The following is a 24,074-nucleotide window of genomic DNA, read 5'->3' as shown; positions in this document are numbered from 1 at the left end:
CCATATTCTAATGGAAAGCTTACTAAGGGTCAATCCAAAAACACTTTTGGATGGATTTGGACATCCAGGAGTTTTTTAGATTTAAAGTCTGTTGACATTAGCCATCAGCAACTGGGCTCTAACTTGTTCAAAGAGATTTTGGGATTCTAGCCGATCATTGTAAACTTCACTCCACGACAGTCCAACTGGACACCGCCAGTCATCTTCAGGTGAGCCACCGAAGACTGACAAAGATGTTCTACGCTCCGCCTTATACAGTGCACTGATAATATTGCCACGCACGCATCATAATCATAGTGACAAAAGGACCATACCACCCAGTGGCTGCGTCCTTGCTGTTGGAACTGCGAAGATCAGCTGTTTGAGCAAATCCCAGAGATGATGGGATTCCACACATTATCCAGCTAATAGCTGCTGTCACGGTTCGTTAGATTTTCTGCAATGCATATTTCAACAGATTCTTTTATAATGGAGTCCCAAAAAGATATTACTGTGGCCAAAATTAAAGTTTTGTCATACTCCATTGAAAGTCCATTGGTGATAAATTGTTCTGTTATTGCAGACTTGTTGGGTTGCAGAAGGCAAGTGCAACATTTACATTCTGTGCAAAGTTCTTCGACTGCACGTGTTGTTTGTCCTATATGGGCCATACAACACTGGAAAGGTATTTTGTAGGTTCCCACCTTCCGCAATAAGAAGTCATCCTTTACTGATCCCAGCAGGTCCGAAATCTTAGAACGACACCAGAACAGTCCAATGACAGCGGCGAGTGGTAACGTCGAAGACAGCTGATCTTTGCAGTTCCACCAGTGAGGGCACTGCCACCGGGTGGTGTGGTCCTCCTATCACAGTGACTCTGACGCAGGCTCAGCAATACTATCAAGCGTGCTATATAAAGCAGAGCAGAAAACACCGATAGCTCACCTGAAGATGACTGGCAGGTGTCCAGTTCGAAATATCGTGGAGCGAAGTTTACGACGACCAGCTCGAATACCGAAATCTCTTCGAACATTTAATTTGCCAGTAAAATTTTAAGTTTCACATCAAATGCCTTTAAGGAGAGGAGATGCCCTCACATTGAAGAAGTTTTGACAAGCTACGTGGGGGGGGGGGGGATTAGTGTTTAACGTCCCGTCGACAACGAGGTCATTAGAGACGGAGCGCAAGCTCGGGTGAGGGAAGGATGGGGAAGGAAATCGGCCGTGCCCTTTCAAAGGAACCATCCCGGCATTTGCCTGAAGCGATTTAGGGAAATCACGGAAAACCTAAATCAGGATGGCCGGAGACGGGATTGAACCATCGTCCTCCCGAATGCGAGTCCAGTGTGCTAACCACTGCGCCACCTCGCTCGGTACAAGCTACGTGGTAAGAGAGCAAAACTTTCAAGTTCTTTAAGGTTTTTAACGAGCTGTCGGGACCACGGCATAATACCAAAATATGCCAGAGTTGCACACTGTATTAAGACTGCCACTACATGGAAGATAACAGAGAAGGCCAGTCATGCTACTGTCGAGGAGAGAATCTGTTACACGAGACAAAAGGTGGGATTCCATTTCAAAAAAACTGTTCCACCTACATCTGAAAATTGCAGCACTTGTCTCTCCCGTATCATGAGATTGAGCTGATGTGGTGCCTTCAGGCAAGCTCGACCGGATATATAAGAATGCAAATTCGATCGTTCGGAACCACAACAACCACCGCCAAAGGGAATAACTGCACAACAATCCACTGTTAACTTCACGAAGAAGAATTTGGACAATACGACACGGTCTGTTTTGGTTAAAGGACTCAATTTTGCACCTACACCAAGTGTACTACCTCTGATAAGTTTTGTGAGTGGTTTCGAAAAAGTTGCACGACACCTTCCTGTGGATGCTGCCAAAGAAATAAGAAGGGAAACCTGTAATGCTCTTTTGATAGCTGCTCCTCAACTCAGTAATATAACAGAAATATAACCTCTGAAAAAAAAGGCTGCATGACAAAATCTTCAAGAGGATCCGGACATAGTGGTGCCGAAGGATGATAAAGTTAACTAACTCTTTTGTTACCTCACAGTTTGTATTTGGAGAAAATGCACGGCCTACTCAATGATATTATATACAGGATTAATGATCGTGACCCTACAGCACGTGTGCAATGGAAGACATGTACACTGCTGAACTGTTCCTTGTTACCTCCAGGGACCATCAAGTCATTGAAGCCCACATGACACCAAGACTCTGTGGTCTTCCTAGTGCAGAAAGATGGTCTTCCCTTACAGCCTATAGTTAGTAATGTTGACACACCACACACGATTTAGCCAAACAGCTCGCTTTCTTGCTCAGACAATTGGTTGGCAAATGTTTGCATCATATATGGAATTCAACAGATTTTATAAACAGATTGATAGGTTGGTTGGTTTAAAATGGGAGAGGGGGAGGGGGGGGGGGGGGATGGACCAAACCAAGAGGTCATTGGTCCCTTGTTCCCAGTAGAGCAATTACTCAAGGGAAAGAAGAAAACAAAGAAGATGTACAGCACAATAACAGGAGAAAGTAAAAAGCAGAAGAACGAAAGAAGGATTAACAAACACTACAGTGGACAAAACAGGACAAGAAAACCACAGAGAGATGCAAGAAACAGGGAAGAGAGATTAAAAACAGGAAAGCAAATTACCGTGACTGGCTGACCCTGAGAATAAAAAGGAGAAGCCAGCCGCTCTGCAACACATTAAAACCTCTACCCTAAAAGTCCTAGGGTGGAGGAGACAGAGGGACAAAGGACATGTGCTAAAACTCAGATCAAACGATAAAACCCGTCCTCACGAATCAAACGTAAAACTAAAGCTGCTGTTGAGGCACTGTCGCCCAACACCGAATGTAGGGTGCTAGGAAAGTTAGAAGTGGGCAGTCCAGCAAGAGGTGGACGACTGTCATTTGGGAGCCACAGCAACACTGAGGTGGGTCCTCGCGACGGAGGAGGTAACCGTATGAGAGCCACATGTGGCCAATGCAGAGATGACAAACAACAATTGATTCCCTGCGAGAAGCCCGCAGGAAAGACTTCCACAAATTCACAGTCTCATTATTGACACGCAGTTTGTTGTGCGTACTGTTATGCCAGCCACCTCCCAAAGCCAAAAAACCTTGCGGTGTAAGACAGAACGCAGGTCAGTTTCAGAGATGCCCATCTCCAGGAGCAGTTTCTGCGTAGCCTGTTTGGCCAGCCTGTCAGCAAGTTCATCGCCTGGGATTCCGACGTGTCCTGGAGTCCACACTAATCACCACTGAGTGACTGGACCGTTCCAAGGCAGAGGGGGACTCCTGGATGTTGGATACCAAAGGATGGCAACGGTAGCACTGGTCGATAGCTTGTAAGCTGCTCAGGGAGTCAGAACAGAGAAGAAACAACTCACCAGAACAGGAACGGATGTACTGAAGAGCACAAGATACGGCCACAAGCTCTGCAGTGAATATACTGCAACCAGCAGGCAAGAAATGCTGTTCAATATGGTCTCTGTGGACATAGGCGAAGCCAACATTACCATCAGCCATTGAGCTGTTGGTGTAAACAACTTCAGAGCCACGGAACACATCAAGAATCGAGAGGAAGTGACAGCGGAGAGTGATGGGGTTAACGGAGTCCTTAGGGCATGCAAAAGATCCAGACGAAGCTTCGGCCAAGGTGTACACCAGGGAGGTGTATGTGAATGGACCTCAAGTAGAGGTGGTAAATGGAAGAACTCCAGTTTGGGGAGAAGGGATCGCACACGAACCGCAATAGTGAGCCCTCACAAGGGCCGCTGATGCGGGAGATGAACTGCTGCAGGTGGGGGAAAAGGAGACTGTAATTTGGATGCTCAAGAGGACTACAAATGTGTGCAACATAACTGGCGAGCAGTTTCACATGTCAGATCCGCAATGGATGGACTCTGGCCTCCACCAGGACACTGGTCACCGGACTCATTCTAAAAGCTCCTGTCACTAAGCAAAAGCCACAGTGGTGCACTGGATCGAGTAAACTCAATGCTGAGGGTGCTGCTGAACCGTAAACCAGACTCCCATAGTCAAGGGGGGATTGGACAAGGGCTCTGTAGAGCTGCAGCACCGTAGAGCAATCTGCACCCCAGTTGGTGTTGCTCAGGCAGTGGAGGGCATTGAGGTGCTGCCAGCACTTCCATTTAAGCTGACAAAAGTGAGGTAGCCAAGTCAATTGGGCATTGAAAATCAGTCCTAAGAATCTATAAGTCTCCACTACAGTGAGTGGATCATCGTTATGATAAAGTTCTGGTTCCAGATGAGCGATACGATGCCGACAGAAGTGCATGACACATCACTTCACAGCTGAAAACTGGAAGCCGTGGGTTAGAGCCCATGACTGCGCCTTATGAATGGCTCCCTGTAGGTGCCGCTCAGCAACACCAGTACTTCAGGAGCAATACGTAATGCAGAAGTCATCCGCATACAGAGAAGGGAAGACCGACGGCCCTACAGCTGCTGCTAGGCCCTTAATGGCCACTAAAAATAGAGATACACTCCATACAGAGCCCTGCAGAAGGCCATTCTTATGAATACAGCGGGAACTATGGAAGGCACCAACTTGGACAGGAAAGTACAGAGTGACAGGAAGTTTTGGATAAAAATCGGGAGGGGGCCCCAGAAAGCCCACTCATACAATGTGGCACGGATATGATGTTGCAAGGTCGTGTCGTATGCTTTACGTAAGTCAAAAAAGACAGCAACTAGGTTTCTGCATCTGGAAAAGGCTGTTGGATGGCAGACTTGAGGAACCAAGATTATCAGTGGTAGAGTGACCTTGGCTGAAGCCACCCTGCCAGGGAGCCAGTAAGCCACATGAGACCAGGACCCAACCCAACTGCCAACACACCATACGTTCCAGCATCTTACAGAGAATGTTGGCGAGACTGATGGGCCGGCAACTATCCACAACAAGCGGATTTTTACCGGGTCTTAGCACTGGAATGATGGTGCTCTCCTGCCATTGTGATGGATAGATGACATCGCACCAGATCCGGTTGAAGATGATGAGGAGACCTCACTTGTAGTCAGATGAGAGATGTTTAATCATATGACTGAAGATCCGATGGCCCAGGAGCTGTGTCGGGGCAATATGCCAGGGCACTGAGGAGCTCCCACTCTTTAAAGGGGGAGTTATAGGATTGAATATGGTGTGTAGTGAACGAGAGGACTTTCCTTTCCATCCGCCATTTGAGGGTGCAAAAGGCTGGGGGGGTAGTTCTCCGATGCAGAGGCTCGAGCATAGTGCTCGGCAAAGTGCTCGGCAATCGCGTCTGCGTCGGTAGAGAGCACGCCATTGATGTTAACACCGGGGACACCTGATGGGGTCTGGTAAACAAAAAGATGTCTGATCTTCGTCCAGACTTGGGAAGGTGATGTATGGCACCCAATGGTCGACACACACCTCTCCCAACACTCCTGTTTCCGTCGTTTTATAAGCAGGAAAACACAGGCACAGACCTGCTTAAAGGCTATCAGGTGCTCTAGGGAAGGGTGGCGCTTATGTTGCTGTAGAGCTCACTGACTCATGGAACTGATGGGGCTACAACTGGTCTCGTAGCGATGGCATAAGAGGAGGTCACAGCCACAGGATGTAGTCACTCAAATTTCCTATTATCCTCAGTGTAGGTCACTCGGTCCAGGGTCTTGTATTCCACGATTTTCCTTTCTCACTGTAAAATCCTGCAGTCTGGTGAGTGAGGAGAATTATGCGCTCCACAGTTGACACAGATTGGAGGTGGGGCACATGGCGTACTGGGATGGGATGGGATGGGATGGGATGTTGGAAGTACAGCGGAAAGACACATGGTCGAGCTTCCAGCACTTAAAGCACCACATGGGGAAAAGATATATGGCTCGGCATCACAGCAGTAGACAATCACCTTGACCTTCTTGGGTAATGTGTCACCCTCGAAGGCAAAGATGAAGGCACCAGTGGCAACCTAATTATCCCTCGGACCCCAATGGATGCACCGTAAGATGAACTCCTCGTCATTCTAAGTTGATATGCAGCTCGTCGTCTGACTGCAAGAGAAGGTCCCTGTGGAATATAATACCCTGGACCATATTTAAGCTCTCTTCAGGTGTGATGGTAACAGAAACATCCCCCAACTTGTCACAAGCAAGTAATGCCTGTGACGTGGAGAGGATGACATTTTTATAGGCTTATCGAGACAAAAGAGTCCCCATCAGATCTCGTACATACAAGGTACCGGGGCAAATAATTTTCAATGCCATCCTTAGCCTAGCATTCCTCCCATGGTGTGGCCAGGAAGAGGAACGACATAGGATCATACTTCCTTGCATTTTACTGAGACTTGGAATGCTTAGAGACTGTTGGCCTTTGATCACCAGCAAGCGATGACGTGGTATGCTTCATCGTGCATCATCCGCCCTGATGCCACCCACTACGAACTGGGGCCCTCCCCACGGGCGCCACCCAGCCGCAGTAAAGGCCACCGGACAGGACGACCATTGCTGGGAGTCCCGATGCCCCAGGGTGATGGGCATCTACTTCTTGGCATACATGGGGAGTTAACGGTGCAGGCATCAGCAGAGCGATCCCTGTGTAGTCAGGCTACAACCAACAGGGTACATGGTGGCCCCATCACAACGGACTGGCTACTGTGCTCGATATGAAAGAATTCCGTGGTCATTGTCAGCACAGAAAATGACACTCCACAGTGGGTGGAGGAAAGGCCAAAAGGTGTTAGACTCCTTTTAGTCACCTCTTATGACAGGTAGGAATACCTCGGGCCTATTCTAATCCCCGGACTTGCAGGGGGGTTTTATCAATGGTAGTTTGGATCTTTTAGTGAGTTTTGATGTAGTATCTTTTTTTACAAAGGTACCTCTTGTTGATTCCTTGGCACTAATTGGTAAACAGTTTCAGTCGGGCTACACTGCTTTGTTTCGGGACGCTCTTTCGGCAACCTATTTTATGTTTAACCAACTCTCTCCTTTAACCATTCTGCCTGTAGAAGGAGCCACTGACTTCGAAAGCTTGACTAATTATAACCTTCCTTTATGTGTGTGTTCTGCCACCGCTCGGTGAGTAGACATTCAATATAGTATGACAAGACATTAATTTTAACCACAGAAACATCTTTTTGGGACTCCATCATAAAAGAATCTGTTGAAATATGCTTCATGGAAAATCTAATGAACCATGACAGCAGCCACCAGCTGGATAATGTGTGGCCCGTCATCACCAGTATTTGCTCCAGACGAAGACGCCAGAATGCTATGATGATTGTGGCGAGCGGCAATGCCCACGACAGCTGATCTTTGCAGTTCCATCACTGAAAGCGCTGCTGCCGTGCAGTGTCGTCCTTCTGTCAACATAACTCTGACGCATGTACGGCAATACTATCAGCGTGCTATAAAAGGCAGACCGCAGAAAACATTTGTCAGTCTTCGATGGCTCACCTGAAGATGACTGGCAGGTGTCCAGTTGAAATATCAAGGAGTGAAGTTCATGATGACCACCTGCAATCCTGAAATCTCTTTGAGCATTTAATTCACCATGTTTTAAATTTGTTCACTGATTTTGTGACACGAGCAAACTATGTAATTATATCAATGAAACACCCATATCCGATAGTGGTAGCAATCTTGGTGCAATGTGGAAGATGCTGCAGATTACGAGTTTCTGTTGGCTGCATTCTCACCTTTCCCTACTTATGTACTGTACTTACGCAAGTTGGCAAGATGAGAGGGGAATTATTGGCAAGTGCAGATCAGTTAAATTAGATCACGTTGGTAGTGCAACTGCTAAGGCCGTCCACGTATGAAGCATTTTCATATTGCATTTGTTATATTGTAAAGCAAGCACAGCTGTGTTTAACCTGAAGGTTGGTTTAAAGGCTGCAGCAACTTACTAGACATGGTGGTGGTCCCCATAAGTTCCTCCCACCTCTGAAGCAACGTAATACACCCAATTAGAAGAAGACCTACAGTTCAACATATACTCTAAAATACAGTGCAACTTGACTTGGCATTTATCTCATTTTGAGAGATGAAATAAGCAATAAGTAACAGAAAAAGTCATAGAAGCAACAGAGTACTGAACCAAAACCTTTAGCTTTTGGGTGTGGAACTTAATCTATCTTTTTTTTCCTATCCTCTCTGTTTCTTGATCACTTTTCATCAGCATTTCTGTGCAGATGTCACTTGACATTTCTTTTACGCTATCGATGAAAACTTCACTCAGGTTCTTTTATTACAGAGGGTGGCCAGCCCATCTGCACACGCTGAGCTACCGTGTCCGTAACAAGCTGCTTACTAACTCACCGATCCACTGAGGCACATTAAACTTTTTTTTATACCATGTTTGCCAATGTGTCTTGGGATAATATTGTCACAGAAACTTAGAGGTATGCAGAAAAAAAATGATCAATGAAAATACAAAAAAGAAAACTGATGAGACAAGGATCCCTGTTAATTGTAATGAAATGAAAATATCCTCTGTGTTATGCATAATAATGGCTGAAGTAAAAAAAATTAAAAAATTCAAAACTACTGGTCTTAAAGTGTCATCATGCCAACACAAAGGTTTTTGCATATCACTACATTTTTACATTTTGTAAATACCAATATGACTGACAAGATGGATAAATTATGCAAAGTCACATCATGTCAACTATTTTAATAAAAAATTCAAATAAGTATATGTAATGGAAGAGAACATTGCAATCGATGAACCGTTAATTAAATTTAAGGGACATGTGTTATAAACAATTTAATTCCTCAAAGAAGGTGAGACATAGGGTAAAATTTTATAAATGGTGCAAGTCGGCAACTGGGCTATTGCCATAATTTTAAAATATATTAAGGAAATGACGAAACACATCATGCTTACAGTTCATCTGAAACAGTTGTGATGAAGTTATCAAAGTAAATACTAAATGAAGAACGCATTTTGTACACAGATAATTCAATTCTTCGCTGAAACTATTTCTAACTTTGGTTGAAAATGGAAAAAATGTTGTTGGGACAGTACATTTCAATAAAACAAATATGCCAGCAGAATTTGTTAGAGGAAAATTTAAAAAGGGAGAATGCATAATGACAGGCTGCAATGGCATTTTAATGCTGAACAGGACGTCCATATTATTTCTAAACAGCACAAAAGAGTAGAAATGACTGAACGTAATGGAAGACAATGAAACCCTACTTTCAAACCAAAATGTATTGTTGATTACAACAGGGGAATTATTGGTTTTGACCACCAAGATTGGATATTAGCAGATTTTCTTGTTATGAAGAAATATTTGAAAAGGTACTGAAAAGCCTTGCTTTATGTTTAATATTGCACGATACAATTCACATATTCTGCACAACAAAAACACTATGAAAATGAAACAGAATTACCCCGGATATAGACTGCAAATAGCAGAAGCATTATTAGAAAACGTGTAGTCCCAAGTTGAGATGAGGACTATTTATGGAGATGTACCAATGAGACTACATGCACAATATCGGAGTTACTTTCTGAAACCTATAGATCCCACACCAATGAAAATTCATCGAACAAGAGCTTGCAAATTATGCACAAAAAATAAGAAATGGAGTGAAACAATGTGGGACTATGAAAATTGCCGTGTTTTGTTACATGTACCCCATTGTTTCAAAAAATATCTCACAGTTGAAGATTACTAATTGTCTAGAAGTTTTCTCTTCACATTTCTGGGAATTCAAAACCAACCATTATATCAGTTACATACCTTTCTGAAATGTGTTCTAACTGCCTTTCAAGTATTAATTTACAAAGTGTTAGTGACATATTATCCACTTGCAAATAATTAATCATTTTTGTTCACTGATGAATCAATCACATTTACTACCCAGACATCTTAAAATTATTAGTTGTATCCAAATGACGTTTATTATTTCACAATACCTTATGTTGTGCTGAAATATACATGTTATACAACACACACATTTTGCACAGGTTCGAACGTTTGGCTAAAAAGCTCAATGGCTCAGTAATGCGAATGACTGCCTGGCTTACTATGACCCGAGCAATGAGGTAATCTAAAATTTTCTTCCAAACCTTTACAGCTCTTTCTGATGAAATTGTCAGCCACAACCCACATTCAAATACTTGTCCCATTGTCAGTCGTTTGAATGCTAAAAAGGTTGCACCCAATTTTAAATTTCATCCAACTAATCCTATTGAATCTACCCATGGCAGTGATTATAATTCTCCAGTGTTGCCAGGACACTTATTCGGAATAAATTAATATTTTAGGAGAAGGATTTCACCATTTTCACTATTTACTTCACATTTCATCTGGGAATTAAAAAACCAACTATTATAATGGTTTCATATCTTTTTGAAATATTGAATTGCCTTTAATGTACATGCTAGAAGACAAATTTTCCACAGATTCCAATTTTTTTTTCCAATTAATGCACCAATGGTTAAGAATAGTTTGTATTTAACAACGAATCTTTCTGCTTGGCTTCTATTCAACATAAAATTTGGTTTTCATTCCATTATGTGATGCTGTACTCTAGTTCCACAGCTGACAAACATTCTATTTCATAGATGAATACTGACAGAACTTGCATTTCCTTCCTCTTATTTCAGTCACAACAACTGATGTTTACACCTGCTCAGATACCCGAGCCCATTAAAGTACCTGCTTCCAAGACATGAGGAGGTGCACTAGCCCCCACAACGAATCCACCTGACAAATTAACGATGGGGACCAGTGCGCTGGCCACCTTGACATTTAGGCAGTTTTCCACATCCACTTACGTAAACAGGTGCTCTGCAAATACATGAGTGAGTGATGGTATTAAATTAAGACAGTCGGTGACTATGATCATAATTACAGACCATTATATTAAGACCATCACTTACTTATGTATTTACAGAGCACCTGATGGTAGTAATATGCTGAAATGAGCTCACTGTGAATGATATAAAATAAAACAATTTACAGAGCAATGTAGCTGGCTGATATTCGTAAGAATCATATAGATTGATTTGATTTGGTTTATTTATTCATCCAATTATCACCTCAGAATGATATAGGATTTGTCATTGTAATACAATGAAAATAAATAGCTCGAAATACACACACACATAGAATATATAAAAATGTTTTTATGAGAACACGGCAAGTGGTTGGCCATGGAATTTCTGAAGGAAGCATCTCAACATTTGCCAGAAATGATTTAAGAAAACCATGGAAAACCTAATTTAGGGGCCCAAACAGAGCATACTCCATGCTCCTGAATACGAGTCCACTGTCATAACAACTGCACTTCCTCATTTGGTTAATCCCTATGGCCAGACAACTTATATTTACATTCGGGAAACATCATCTATATTTAAAGTTACCAGGATCACAGGAAAGATAGAGGGTCATATCCCCTCATTTTTTTGCAAAAAGACACTTGTATTACTGTATTTGTGACATTTTACTACAGAATGAATTATGGTAAATACTCTAAAACTGATCAGCTAAAACACACAACTATTATGTCAGTAATTATTTCATTTAAGCAATACTTTTTTTACTGTTTATGAAAGCAGAACTTTTCTATTACTTAGCAGAACTACAAAAAATCCACAACATTGGTTGAAAGCACATACCTCTGTACAAACCCCTCCAGTAAGGAATGTAAGACGTGAGCTCGGTATCGCATCAATCGGATATCTTGTGGTGTTGAATCGATACACTGGCCATTTTGAATGGGTCTTTCAAACATATTGCAAAACTCAGTTCTGGACCCTAGATAATTTGGGCGCACAAAGTCAACCATGCACCAGTATTCCAGTAAATTGTTCTGGAGTGGATACCCAGTTAACACTACTCGCCGTTTGCTACGAATTTGTTTCAGGGCTTGAGATATAGACGCATGGCTGTTTTTGATACGATGTCCTTCATCACAGATGACTAGGTCTGGTCCAGGCTTCACCAATGCAGCCTGCATTTCTGAAAAGAAAAGTACCGCTGTCATATATTTTCTTTAGGAGTGAAAACAATGTGGTTAGGGAAAACAGATCCAGAAGAGTACTTGTGCTGGCACAGGCAAGTGTAGCAGCATGTTGTAAATGGTAAAACAGGCTGTGAGGATAGTGAGGGGTGTTGTAGTAGTGGTGGTAGTAGTGATGATGGTGGTGGTGAAGCTGAAACTGAGTAGGACTGCTGGGAGATGGACATTCACAGTCTTACAATCCACACTAAAGTGAGGGGTAAGAAGCTGAATGGGAGTGGAGGGGGATTTTCGGGCAGGAACAGCAATGGAGGAGGGTGAAGGACAGGGACATGCAGAGATTCAGACCAGTGAAATAGCAAATCTGAACAATAGGTTGGAGACAGCCGCAAATTTCCGAGAAGCTAGTGTCAGCAGAGTGACAGAGAATCAGATGCGAAGCAGCAGTTGACAATGATGGTGGTGTGGTCAGTAGCCTGCTCACACAACAGGTGGTCAATCTTTGTCTCGCACACAGTTGTGCTGTGGTCATTCGACAGTAGACAGTTGAATGATCCTCATGCCCACATAAACGGCAGTGTGGAAATTGGAGTCAAGCTGATATATTAAATGGCAGCTTTCATAGTGTATGTTGCCTTTACGCTAGGTGACTGCATTGGTTACATGTCGTAACTGGGTCTCTCACATGGATATAGCTCATAGCGGAAGGGATTACAAATGGAAATGGCGTAAAGGAGGAAAGGATATCTTTTAGGACAGGTGAACAGCAGGAAACAATTTTAGGGAGATGCAAACAATTTTGGGGAAGATCTTTCTCATCACATGGCATGGCAAAGGAACTCAAAATCCTGACAAAGGATGTGGTTCAGTTGTGGTAGTCCATTAACATTTTAGTCACAAAGTACATGTAGTAGGAACAAGATTGGAATTTATTCACTGTAGTAAGAAACCCTCACAGTCATAACAGGAATTGGTAGCAAACTTATGAGCGTAAAGCCACCACTGCAATTTTCATTGTGGAAATCCCAAATGCCACCAGTCATACATAGGGACTTTAATAACTGGGTACGCGGTATATCAGCCCTGGGTAGAGAAGTTTACTCACAGCCTTTAATATCAGGAGACTCCACATTAAAAAACTGATGAAAAAATGCTTGTTGTTTCAAATTTGCTCAAGCAGCATGAAAGTACTTGTCATACAATCAGGAACTGTCGACCCTACTTACAAAACCGTGCCTGGCAAGTAAACAAATACTGCCATTGCAGCCAGTGGAGTCACGTTGGCACCGTTTCAAATCAGTATGTTATACACAAGTGTTTCTAGGGTGATACAATTCTTTGTAATACAGTCAGCTAATACAGAAAAACATTTTTGGTTTGGACACTTAACTCAATTTTCATGCACCCACCTGATTCTACATGTGTTGCACGAATCAGTCAAAGCAAAACTCATCTGATTATAGTACCAAAATATAATCAGTTCAATCTTTTCAACTGCTTGGTCTTCATCATTAGAGGTTATTAAAAAACATAAAAGGTCTCTCAGGCTTTATGGTGGTTTTATAGCAGTGAATGTGTGAACTGAAGTCAAATCTTTATCAAACATTGCAGCCAGAAGATCTGGTATCACATCCAAATCCTAGTGAATTCTTCTGGAAGACTGACTTATGTAATGCACATCAACAATTCTCATTAGACATTGTCTCTCCAGAATGTAAGGTTCTAAAAATTTCTTTCGGGTTGTAGAAGTACCTCCCTCTACATTGTGGCATTGTAAGTGTTACATCAATTTTTTGAAGATTTTTAGAATTGTTAATCAATGCTGTTCTAACTATATTTACATGGGGTCAAATTTAATCACTTAACAGGCCAGAAAACCCTGATCAGTTTTCAGCCCTAAATAATCTCTCCCCAGTCAAACAGCTTGAAGGCTCCAGTGGCAGGCCATATTACTAAGCGTCTATTAATATTCAGTTCAGTACATACAGGGTAGCCAATATCTGGGTGCAGATACCTCCTATCAACCCATTGGCCCAAATCCACATTTGGACAAAACCATATTAACATGTTTTGAGAGAGCTAACCCAATTGTCAATGCATTACAAGAACTCCAGATTACCACATCCAAAATAGTATCAGAAACTTCCAAAGATCTTACATTATGCTAAGTTGTACAATGGGCTCAAAGAGGAAAGCCCAATCATCTGTCCTCTTGCAAGGACAAACGCAGTGGCATGCTGCCATGTTTACAGATCTGGAGGGAGGGAGGGAGGGAGGGAGGGAGGAAGGAAGGAAGGAAGGAAGGTTAGCATTTAATGTCCTGTCATTAGAGGCAAAGCACAAGCTCAGATATGAAAGGATGGGGAAGGTAAACTGGCTATGTCCTTTTCAAAGGAATTATCCTGACATTTGCCTAGAGTGATTTAGAGAAATGGCAGGAAACCTAAATCTGGATGGCCAGAGGGGATATGAACTGTTGTCCTCCCAAATGTGAGCCCAGTGAGCTAACTGTGCCACCTCACTCAGTTCCACTGCTCTGTAATAGTCGAAGGCATCAAGTGTCTAGTCAAGAAGTGAACAATGCATCTCGCAACAAGCAGCTCCATATAAAATGTTCTCCTCTTGGCCCCAAATTACATAACTTTGGTACAACTTAAATTTGAATTTTCCTTTAGCATCTACTGATGTAAGTGACCTAATGCAAGGTAGCTGTCAAATTACAAATTCAACTTTTGACAAAACTGTGGAAGTTAAGTTCTATGACAGGCAGTATTCAAAAATGTGACACTGATTATACTACAGATGCACAGGCCACAATGCTGACACAATAAATGTACTGTAATTACTCTATGATGCAGCCAGTATACCACATTTACCTGATTATAAGACGAGGTTGTTCCCAAATTCATCATGTGAAAAATACAGGGTCATTTTATATTCGCAGACTAAACTATTGCTGCTGAGGTTAACACTTTTACATTGTGTAAGGGAGTATTGAGGGATCATCATACATGTAGAACTGAAGCTTTGGCCATCGAGGTCATATGAAGATTTATTTTGAATAATTCGGAAGGGCAGGGCGGGTATATGTTATGTTTGAACAGGCTCAAAGCTTCCCAATACACCGAAGCACTTGATACAGTATCAATGTTGCCCGAACAATCACATGACATTTGGCTTGCACGGCGCTAGTGGAAGGATACACCAAAAACTACAGACTGGGCACTACAACAGTCTATTGCTCTGCTTAAGACTTGTCAGTTTTTTTGAACAATGGAGGAAATACCACTAAAATCTATCATCTTACAAACTCTTGCTGTATCTGAACAGGTTTGCAATAAAATGTCTCATACGTGTATGGAAACTGTGTACAAACATTAATGCTGCTTTTTAAGTAAAGGTAACATTCCAAAGTGGAAATGTTGTGCTTCAAAAAACATCACTTGATTCTGAATTCAGATCAATATTTTATTTGACTGTGAAAGACTGAAACGATTTACTACGTGGGTTGCAAATGAGAAATTTAGTCGCTGTTCACGTATTAGAATAACGTAAAAACATGACAAGCTTTTAATCATTTTAGTATATGATGGTTACATTCAGATGAAACGAGAAGGAATATTAATTCAGAATGATATGTCTAATAAACAAAATAAATCATATTGAACTGACTGAACTGTTGTCACGAGATAAATTACAGTGCCAATACATATCGTGGAGATAATACTAAGAGACATCAATTGATCATGGGACAAGCAAAAGTTTGAGAACTGGACTGAATAGCGTTTGCAAATATTTTATTTATGTATTAGTTGCTGTTGTTACATATCACTTGTGCACCACAGTAGATACCACAGTCAGTATTTCATAGCTGCTCAAGCACAGCACTATGGAAGGGCTGGAAGGGGAACAGTGATACCACCTTGGCTGAGAACTAGAGAAGTCCGGGGAGGGGAGTCATGAGCAGACAGCAAGTTATGTCATGTGCCAACGATGGGAATGAATACAATGTATTTTGGCTTTTCATGAACACCTACCATGTTTAAACTGCAGTTTTCCTGAATCCATTTGTAGTCAGAATTGAACTGACTTTAAATTGGACAAATACTACACAATATCACTCATTTCTGCAGGGTACGGTAAAAGTCTAGATAAGGGTCAGAGTGTACTTATGTGTTTCATGCAGCAATGTTGTTGACACTCACCGTGACATTTGGTGGAACAAAATGGGGTATGTCAGCTACCAGTTCTACGTAGCCAACGAGAGGGCAGCGGACAGATGATATGTTTGGAAGCAAGAGACATTGTAACATTCTCATGTCATATAGAAACAAAATTCAAAACGTATTCAATTAAAAACAGCTGAGTTCTTAGGTCCCATGGTAAGCAGAACCTCAGAATTGCAACATATCATATCAGGAAGAAACAGCCAAATATTTGCAAGAAATGAGATACAGATTTCACAGCTGTGCTAACAGGATGATATCACAGATGACAGAGCTAGTATGCAAAAGAGATAGAATAGAAAACAGTCCACAAATTAATGTAAACCATTTCTTTCCATTTATTTCATTTCTCTTTGTATTATCAAAATGCAGACAATCAATAAATAGCATAAATTTAGAATAGGTATAACAGGGTATGGGTGGGGGACAGTAAAGTGGTGTTTGAGGGGGCATAAATGGGCAAAATGGAGATGGAGAGAAGGTAGGACACCTAGGATCAGTCGGGAAGTTAGACAGATGGTGGAGAGAGGGGGCGGAGATAGCACAAAGGACATGAGTAAAAAGACTGTGGGTTTTTGGTGGAATAGAGGGCCATGTAGTGCTGCAATAAAACAGGGAAGGAGCTAGATGGGTAAGGACAATGACTCACGAAGGTTGCAGCTAGCGGCTAGGAGGGTTATGGGAATGCACGATATATTGCAGAGTTCCAGTCTGCACAATTCAGAAAAGGTGGTGTTGGTGGAAGGATCCATATGACACTGGCTGTGAAGTTGTCACTGAAATGAAGAACATCATGTTTGGTGATGTGTTCAGCAACGGGGAGGTCCAGCTGTTACCTGGCCACAGTTTGTCGGTGGCCATTCATGCAGACAGACAGCTGGTTGGTTGTCATGACCACATAGAAGGCACCACAGTGGTTGCAGATTAGCTTGTAGATCACATGATTGGTTTCACAAGTAGCCCTGCCTTTGATGGGATAGGTGATGCTTGTGACCGGATTGGAATAGGTGGTGGTGTGAGAATGTATGGGACAGGGTCTTGCATCTAGGTCTATTAAAGGGATATGAACCATGCAGCAACGGATTGGGTAGGGGTTGTGTAGGGATGGACAAGGATATTATGTAGATTTGGTGGGTGGCGAAATACCACTGTGGGAGAAATGGGAAGGATAGTGAATGTGGCATTCTTCATTTCAGGGCAAAATGAGAGGCAGCCAAAACCTTTGTGGAGAATGTGATTCAGCTGCTCCAGTCCTGGGTGGTACTGAGTCACGTGGGGAAACCTCCTCTGTGTGTGGATGGTGGGACTCTGGGAGATGGTGGGTGACTGGAGAGGTAAGGCACATGAGATCTGTTTGTGTAAAAATTCCGAAGAGTAATTACAGTCTGTGACAGCCTCAGGGAGACCCTTGTTATATTTTGAGAGGGACCGCTCACTATGCAATGGCCATGGGTGGCTAGGCTGTATTGAAGGGACTTCTTGGTATGGAATGGGTGGTAGCTGTTGAATGGAGGTACTGCTGGAGGTTGGTTGGTTTGATACTGATGGAGGTACAGATGTAGCCATCTATGAGGTGGAAGTCAACATCAAGGAAGGTGGCTTGTAGTGTTGAGGAACACCAAGTGAAAAAATGGGGGAGAAGGTGTTGAGGTTCTGGAGGAAAGTGGATAGGGTGACCTCACCATCAATACAGGTCACAAATATGTCATCGATGAATCAGAACCAAATAAGGAATTTGGGATTCTAGGTGTTTAGGAAGGATTCCTCTTGATGGTCCATGAACAGGTTGGCATAGGATGGTGCCATGTGGGTATCCATAGCTGCATCCCAGATTTGTTTGTAGGAGATGCCTACAAAGAAGAAGTAATTGTGGACAAGGATATAGTTGGTCATGCTGACTAGGAAGGAGGTTTTAGGTCTGGAATGTGTCAGGTGTTGGGAAAGGTAGTGTTCAATAGCAGTAAGGCCATGGGCATTAGGAATGTTAGTACAAAGGGAGGTGGCATCAATAGTGACAAGCAGGGCACCATGTGGTAGAAGAACAGGAACTGTGGAGAGTCAGTGGAGGAAACAGTTGGTATCTTTTATATAGGATGGCAGGTTGTGGATAATAAGCTGGAGGTGTTTGTCTACAAGAGAAGAGATTCTCTAAGTGGGGGCACAGTAACCAGCCACAACGGGGCATGCTGGGTGATTGGGTTTGTGAACTTTATGAAGCATGTACAAGGTAGGAACGTCAGGAAGTGGTAGGTGTGGGGAGGGAGGGAGAGGAACACTCTGGGGAATGGTTCTGCGATGGGCCTAAGGATTTGAGGAGAGACTGGAGATCCTGATGGATTTCTGGAATGGGGGTCACTATGGCAGGGTTTGTAGGTGGATGAAGCTGACAGCAAGCAGAGTCCTTCTGCCAGGTAGTCCTTGTGGTTAAAACAACAGTGGTGGAGCCTTTGTCAGCAGGTAAGATTACGAGCTCTGTTCAAAAAATTCCAGAACTTTAGTCTATAAAAATTTTCCACATTTACCTTTTACTTATTGTGCATGTCCTCCTTCGAAATACTGTCCTCCACAATTGATACACTGTTCCCAACACTATTTCCACTTCCAGAAGCACTCTTGGCATGCCTCTTGCTGGATCTTGCGAACTGCCATCTGAGAATTTTCTTTTATCTCGTCTATCATTGCAAATCTTCATCCTTTCAATGGCGTTTTCAACTTTTGAAATACAAAGAAAGTCCACAGGGACCAGGTCTGGAGAGTACAGAGGAAGCAGCACAGTGACTTTGTTTTTTGTCAAATAGTCATGCACCAACAGGGATGAATGTGTGAGTGCATTTCCATGATGCAAGAGCCATGAACTGTCTACCCACATTTCAGGCTGTTTCCTCTCACATTTTATCACAGGCATCGCAACATGTCCCGAGAGTACCATCGATTAACAGTTTGTCCCTGTGGCACAAATGCGTGATGAACTAATCCTTCAAAGTCAAAGAAAACTTTTAGCACGTCCTTGACATTTGAACTAACCTGACAAGTTATTTGCATGATCCAAAAGCTCTTCACAGATTGTGAGGCGAAAGTCTTTCTGGTCTTGACTCATGAGTTGTGGGACGAACTTAGTGGCAACACGATGCATTCCAGGATGCTGTGCCAGGATTTCAAGACTTGATCCAACTGAAATGTTACATTCTCATGCAATCTCTCAGTCAGTCTGTCTTCAATTGGCATGCATAATTTTGTTGCCGTTCCTGACATGAGTGTCAGCGGTAGACATGGAAGGGCGTTCTGAACAGGAGTCATCTTTAAACAGTGTGAGGCATTTGTAACACCAAGTATGGCTTACGCAAACACACACATCACCGTACGCTTCCTGCATCAATTTGTGTGTCTCTGTAAAGATTTTCTTGAGGTTCATGCAATATTTAATGCAGATGCATTGCTCCTCTATCTCTGCCGTCTCAAAATTTGCAAACTGTATGACCCAAAGTTCTAGTCAATACAGCACTTAAGAATAACTAACAGGCAGGCAACAGTGAAACTTCTGGCAGTCGCTCATTAAACACAGGAGTGTGCAGGGATGCCAACCACGTATTGCTCCAACACACCACTGGCAAGAAATTACAAATGTTACGGAATTTTTTGAACTACCTCATATACTGTCAGAATCAATTTTTAGGTGGTGGACTGCAGTTCTTTCTGCGGATGTAAGGTTAGTTTGCAGTTGAGGAATTTGGGGATGAAGGTGAGGCAAAGTTCAAGGCTAAAAATTTCTGCAAAGTTAACAGGGGGTGATTTGGGAGCAGTGGGGTCGATAACGGTTAGATGGAGGTTTAAAATGAGTCGGGCAGGGTTCAGGCTTCAACATTGGTCTTTGGTTGAGTCTCATTGGTAGGGTTGATGGTGAAAAAGTGTTTCCACTGCACAGAGTATGAGAAGAAGAGAAGGTCTTTAACAAATCCTGATTGAACTGGGGAGTGGGGCAAAAGGTGAGGCCAGGACTGGAGCAGCTGAATCACATTCTCTACAAGGGTTTAACTACCTCTTGTCATGGCCTGAAATGAGGAATGTCCTACCCAATATCCTTCCCACCCCACCCACAGTGGTATTCCACTGCCCAATGAACCTACACAATATCCTCATCCATCCCTACCCAACCCCTGCTCCTGTCCCCTCACCTCATGGCAAGGTAACAGACCTAGATGCAAGACCTGTCCCATACATGCTCCCACCACCACCTACTCCGATCCAGTCACAAGCTTCCCATCGAGGGCAGGGCTACTTGTGAAACCAGTCATGTGATCTACAAGCTAAGCTGCAACCGCTGTGCTGCCTTCTAGGCGGGCATGACAAACAACAAGTTGTCTGTCTGCATGAATAGCCACCGACAAACTGTGGCAAGGAAACAGCTGGACCACCCCGTTGATGAACACATTGCCCAACATGATGTTCTTCATTTCAGTGATTGCTTCTCAGCCAGTGTCATCCCACCAACACCAGCTTTTCTGACTTGCACAGGTGGGAACTCTCCCTGCAATACATTCTATGTTCCTGTTACCTTCCTGGCCTCAACCTTTGTTAGTCATCGTCCTTACCCTCTTAGCCCCTCCCTGTTCCCACTCCAGCACTACACAGCCCTCTATTCCATGACACATCCAGTATTCTCCTTTTCCACTACCCCAAGCCCCCACTCCCCTGCCATCTGCTTAACCTCCCAACTGTGCCTAGCTGCCCTAAGCTCTCTCCACCTTGTCCCTGTATGCTCCCACAAGCAGTACTTTACCGTCCCCCACCTCTTCCCTGTTATCTGTCCAACTTCCTGCACCAGCCTCTTCCTTACCCCCACCACCCAGTTGTTTCTCCCATCATGCGCAGGTTCTCGCACTCTGGCCTCAGCAGCCAGACACTGTGGTCATGTGTCTGCGAGTTGCATTTGCGTGAGTGTATATGTGTATGTTGTCTATTTCTGATGAAGGTCTTGTTCGTCAAAAGCTAAGTTTCTGACGATTTTTTTGTTGTGCGTACCTGTGACTCAGCATCTCTGCTATATGGTGAGTAGCAACTATCCTTTACATAATAATGTCACATTACATCCTGGATTTTCCACTGTTTGATTTTAAACAGAAAATGAAAAAATTAGACCTTAAGACGAGGAACAATAAACCTAATTTGTTTTGAAATACCTGAGAATAAATTACAATTTAAAATAAGCAAAATGTACAAGTTAGATTTCATTGCATACTTCAGCAGAAATATAAGAGCATCAGTTAAAAAGCATTAAAATAAGAAATTATGAAAGCAGTTGCAGTTATAAGAGAAATTTTAATTTCCCAGATATCACTAGAATTTTTTGATGTAGGCAATAACAGAAGCTCAAAAAGACAGCATTCGTCAGAGTTTCTTAAAATTATAAATTAAAGCAATAAACAAAGAAGCAGAAACAATATTGATTTACCGTACTCTCCAAAAGGGTTATTCGGGGGAGGGGGGGTGAGATCTTAAATTTACTATCATAATGTTTTTTAATATTATTACATAATGTCCGCAGAAGTGATTTGCTCCAAGCAGCAAAACATGAACATCAAAGAAGCCATTATTTTTACCTTATGCTGATAAGGAACTTACCATCCAGTAACACTTTAGTCTTGTCATCTTCATCAACATCAACAATATCTGCAGACTTTTTTCGGCGCTTTTTTGTCTTATGTGCACGTTTCAGACTTAACTGTCGATATAATTCATAGCCAATGAGTAAAACACCACCATTCTTTGACCATTCTTGTATAACCTGCAAGGAATTGATAAAATTACTTTCAAAATAAGCAAATCAAAAGATGTATTTCATTTTGATGACTTTTTAACTGATCTAAAGCAACTCAAATATGAGATCAGCCCCATGTTTGTGTTATGTGAAGTAGCAACATACCCATGTTTACTGCCAAGTTACCATTTCTTTCTTAGCACTGACAATTTCAATGTTTTGACAAATTCTACTATATGTAAAGATCAGCCAGAACTCATGTTAACAACGAAATGATGGAAAGAGTACAGAATGCTGCTTTTATATTTTGTAGTCAACTTACATGAAAATGAAAAGGGCAATAGAACTGTGCTGTATGACCTTCTATATGTAGTGGATGTTTGTCTGTGGGACAGAAGCCAATTATCTAGTGTGAAGGAAGGATAAATTAAGCCTCACAAAAAAAGTCAAAAAGACAGATAAATTACATATATCCATTGTAAAAGGTGACACAATGATTATTATAGTGGAAAGAGAGACCTCAACGTACTGAAGGGACAAAAGAAGACAGGACAAAATTCTCACAGATTACACAAGCAGAAAGTGGATGTGAAGACTTAAGATATAAACTCTCCAATGCAAAATGTTATAGCATCCAATTTTCTTTCCCCTATTACTGACATGAAGTGGAGTAAATAAAAACCTATGGTGAGAGGGAAGGAGGAGGAGAGTGTGAGAGTGGGTGAGGGTGAGGGCGGGGAGGTGTGAGGCGGGACGGGACAGGTGAGGGTGAGTGCACGGCAGAGTGGGAAGGGCAGGGTGACGGTGAGGCAGGGCGGTGTGGAGCAGGGTAAGAGCGGGATGGGGCGGGGCATGGGGAAGGTGGGGCATGGGGAGGGCGGGATGCGTCGGGGCATGAGGAGGGTGGGATGAGGGCGGGAGGTTAAACATGGAGAGGGGAAGGTCGAGACACACATGGGGATGACGAGCGGGGAGGGGGGACAGGGGTGAGACTAAGAGGATGGGAGTGGGGGGCGAGACTGGGGGGTGGGAGAGGGGGTGTGGGTGGGTGGGAGAGGGGGTGTGGGTGGGGTGTGGGAGAGGGGTGTGGGAGAGGGGTGTGGGAGAGGGGGGTGTGAGAGGGGGGTGGGAGAGGGGGGTGGGAGAGGGGAGTTAGGGGGGGGCCCAGAGGGGAGTTAGAGGGGGACCCAGAGGGGAGTTAGAGGGGGGCCCAGAGGGGAGTTAGAGGGGGGCCCAGAGGGGAGTTAGAGGGGGGCCCAGAGGGGAGTTAGAGGGGGGCCCAGAGGGGAGTTAGACGGGGGCCCAGAGGGGAGTTAGACGGGGGCCCAGAGGGGAGTTAGACGGGGGCCCAGAGGGGAGTTAGACGGGGGCCCAGAGGGGAGTTAGACGGGGGCCCAGAGGGGAGTTAGACGGGGGCCCAGAGGGGAGTTAGACGGGGGCCCAGAGGGGAGTTAGACGGGGGCCCAGAGGGGAGTTAGACGGGGGCCCAGAGGGGAGTTAGACGGGGGCCCAGAGGGGAGTTAGACGGGGGCCCAGAGGGGAGTTAGAGGGGGGCCCAGAGGAGAGTTAGAGGGGGGCCCAGAGGGGAGTTAGAGGGGGGCCCAGAGGGGAGATGGAGGGGGCCGAGAGGGGAGATGGAGGGGGCCGAGAGGGGAGATGGAGGGGCTGAGAGGAAGGGGACGAGAGGGGAGATGGAGGGGCTGAGAGGAAGGGGACGAGAGGGGAGATGGAGGGGCTGAGAGGAAGGGGACGAGAGGGGAGATGGAGGGGCTGAGAGGAAGGGGACGAGAGGGGAGATGGAGGGGCTGAGAGGAAGGGGACGAGAGGGGAGATGGAGGGGCTGAGAGGAAGGGGACGAGAGGGGAGATGGAGGGGCTGAGAGGAAGGGGGCTAGAGGGAAGATGGAGAGGACGAGAGGAAGTGTGCAAGAGTGGATACGGAGAGGACGAGAGGGAGGGGGTGGGAGGAAATGGAGAGGACGAGATGATGCAGGAAGGGGGGAGGGGATGATGAGAGGAAGGAGGGAAATGGAAGAGTGCGAGGAAATGGGACAGGGAGATAGGAGGAAGAGGGAAAGGGAAAGTGAGAATGGACAGTGAAACTTTCAACTGATGGTGACTTCAA

The 24,074-nt window shown here is 43.9% G+C and overlaps 1 protein-coding gene across 1 annotated transcript in view; it reads right to left on the bottom strand.

Moving 5' to 3' along the window:
• Positions 1–24,074, bottom strand: part of LOC126184039 (uncharacterized) — a 497,397-nt gene that overhangs the window by 120,082 nt on the left and 353,241 nt on the right. The window contains exons 10-11 of the mRNA XM_049926396.1: positions 21,815–21,977; positions 11,626–11,968 (exon numbers count right to left, since the gene is read on the bottom strand). Coding sequence (XP_049782353.1) covers positions 11,626–11,968; positions 21,815–21,977 — 506 coding nt within the window. The remainder of the gene's footprint in view (positions 1–11,625; positions 11,969–21,814; positions 21,978–24,074) is intronic.

The sequence above is a fragment of the Schistocerca cancellata genome, chromosome 4 (assembly GCF_023864275.1).
Source record: "Schistocerca cancellata isolate TAMUIC-IGC-003103 chromosome 4, iqSchCanc2.1, whole genome shotgun sequence".
Classification (NCBI taxonomy): Eukaryota; Metazoa; Arthropoda; class Insecta; order Orthoptera; family Acrididae; genus Schistocerca; species Schistocerca cancellata.
This window is presented reverse-complemented; position numbering and strand designations above follow the sequence as displayed.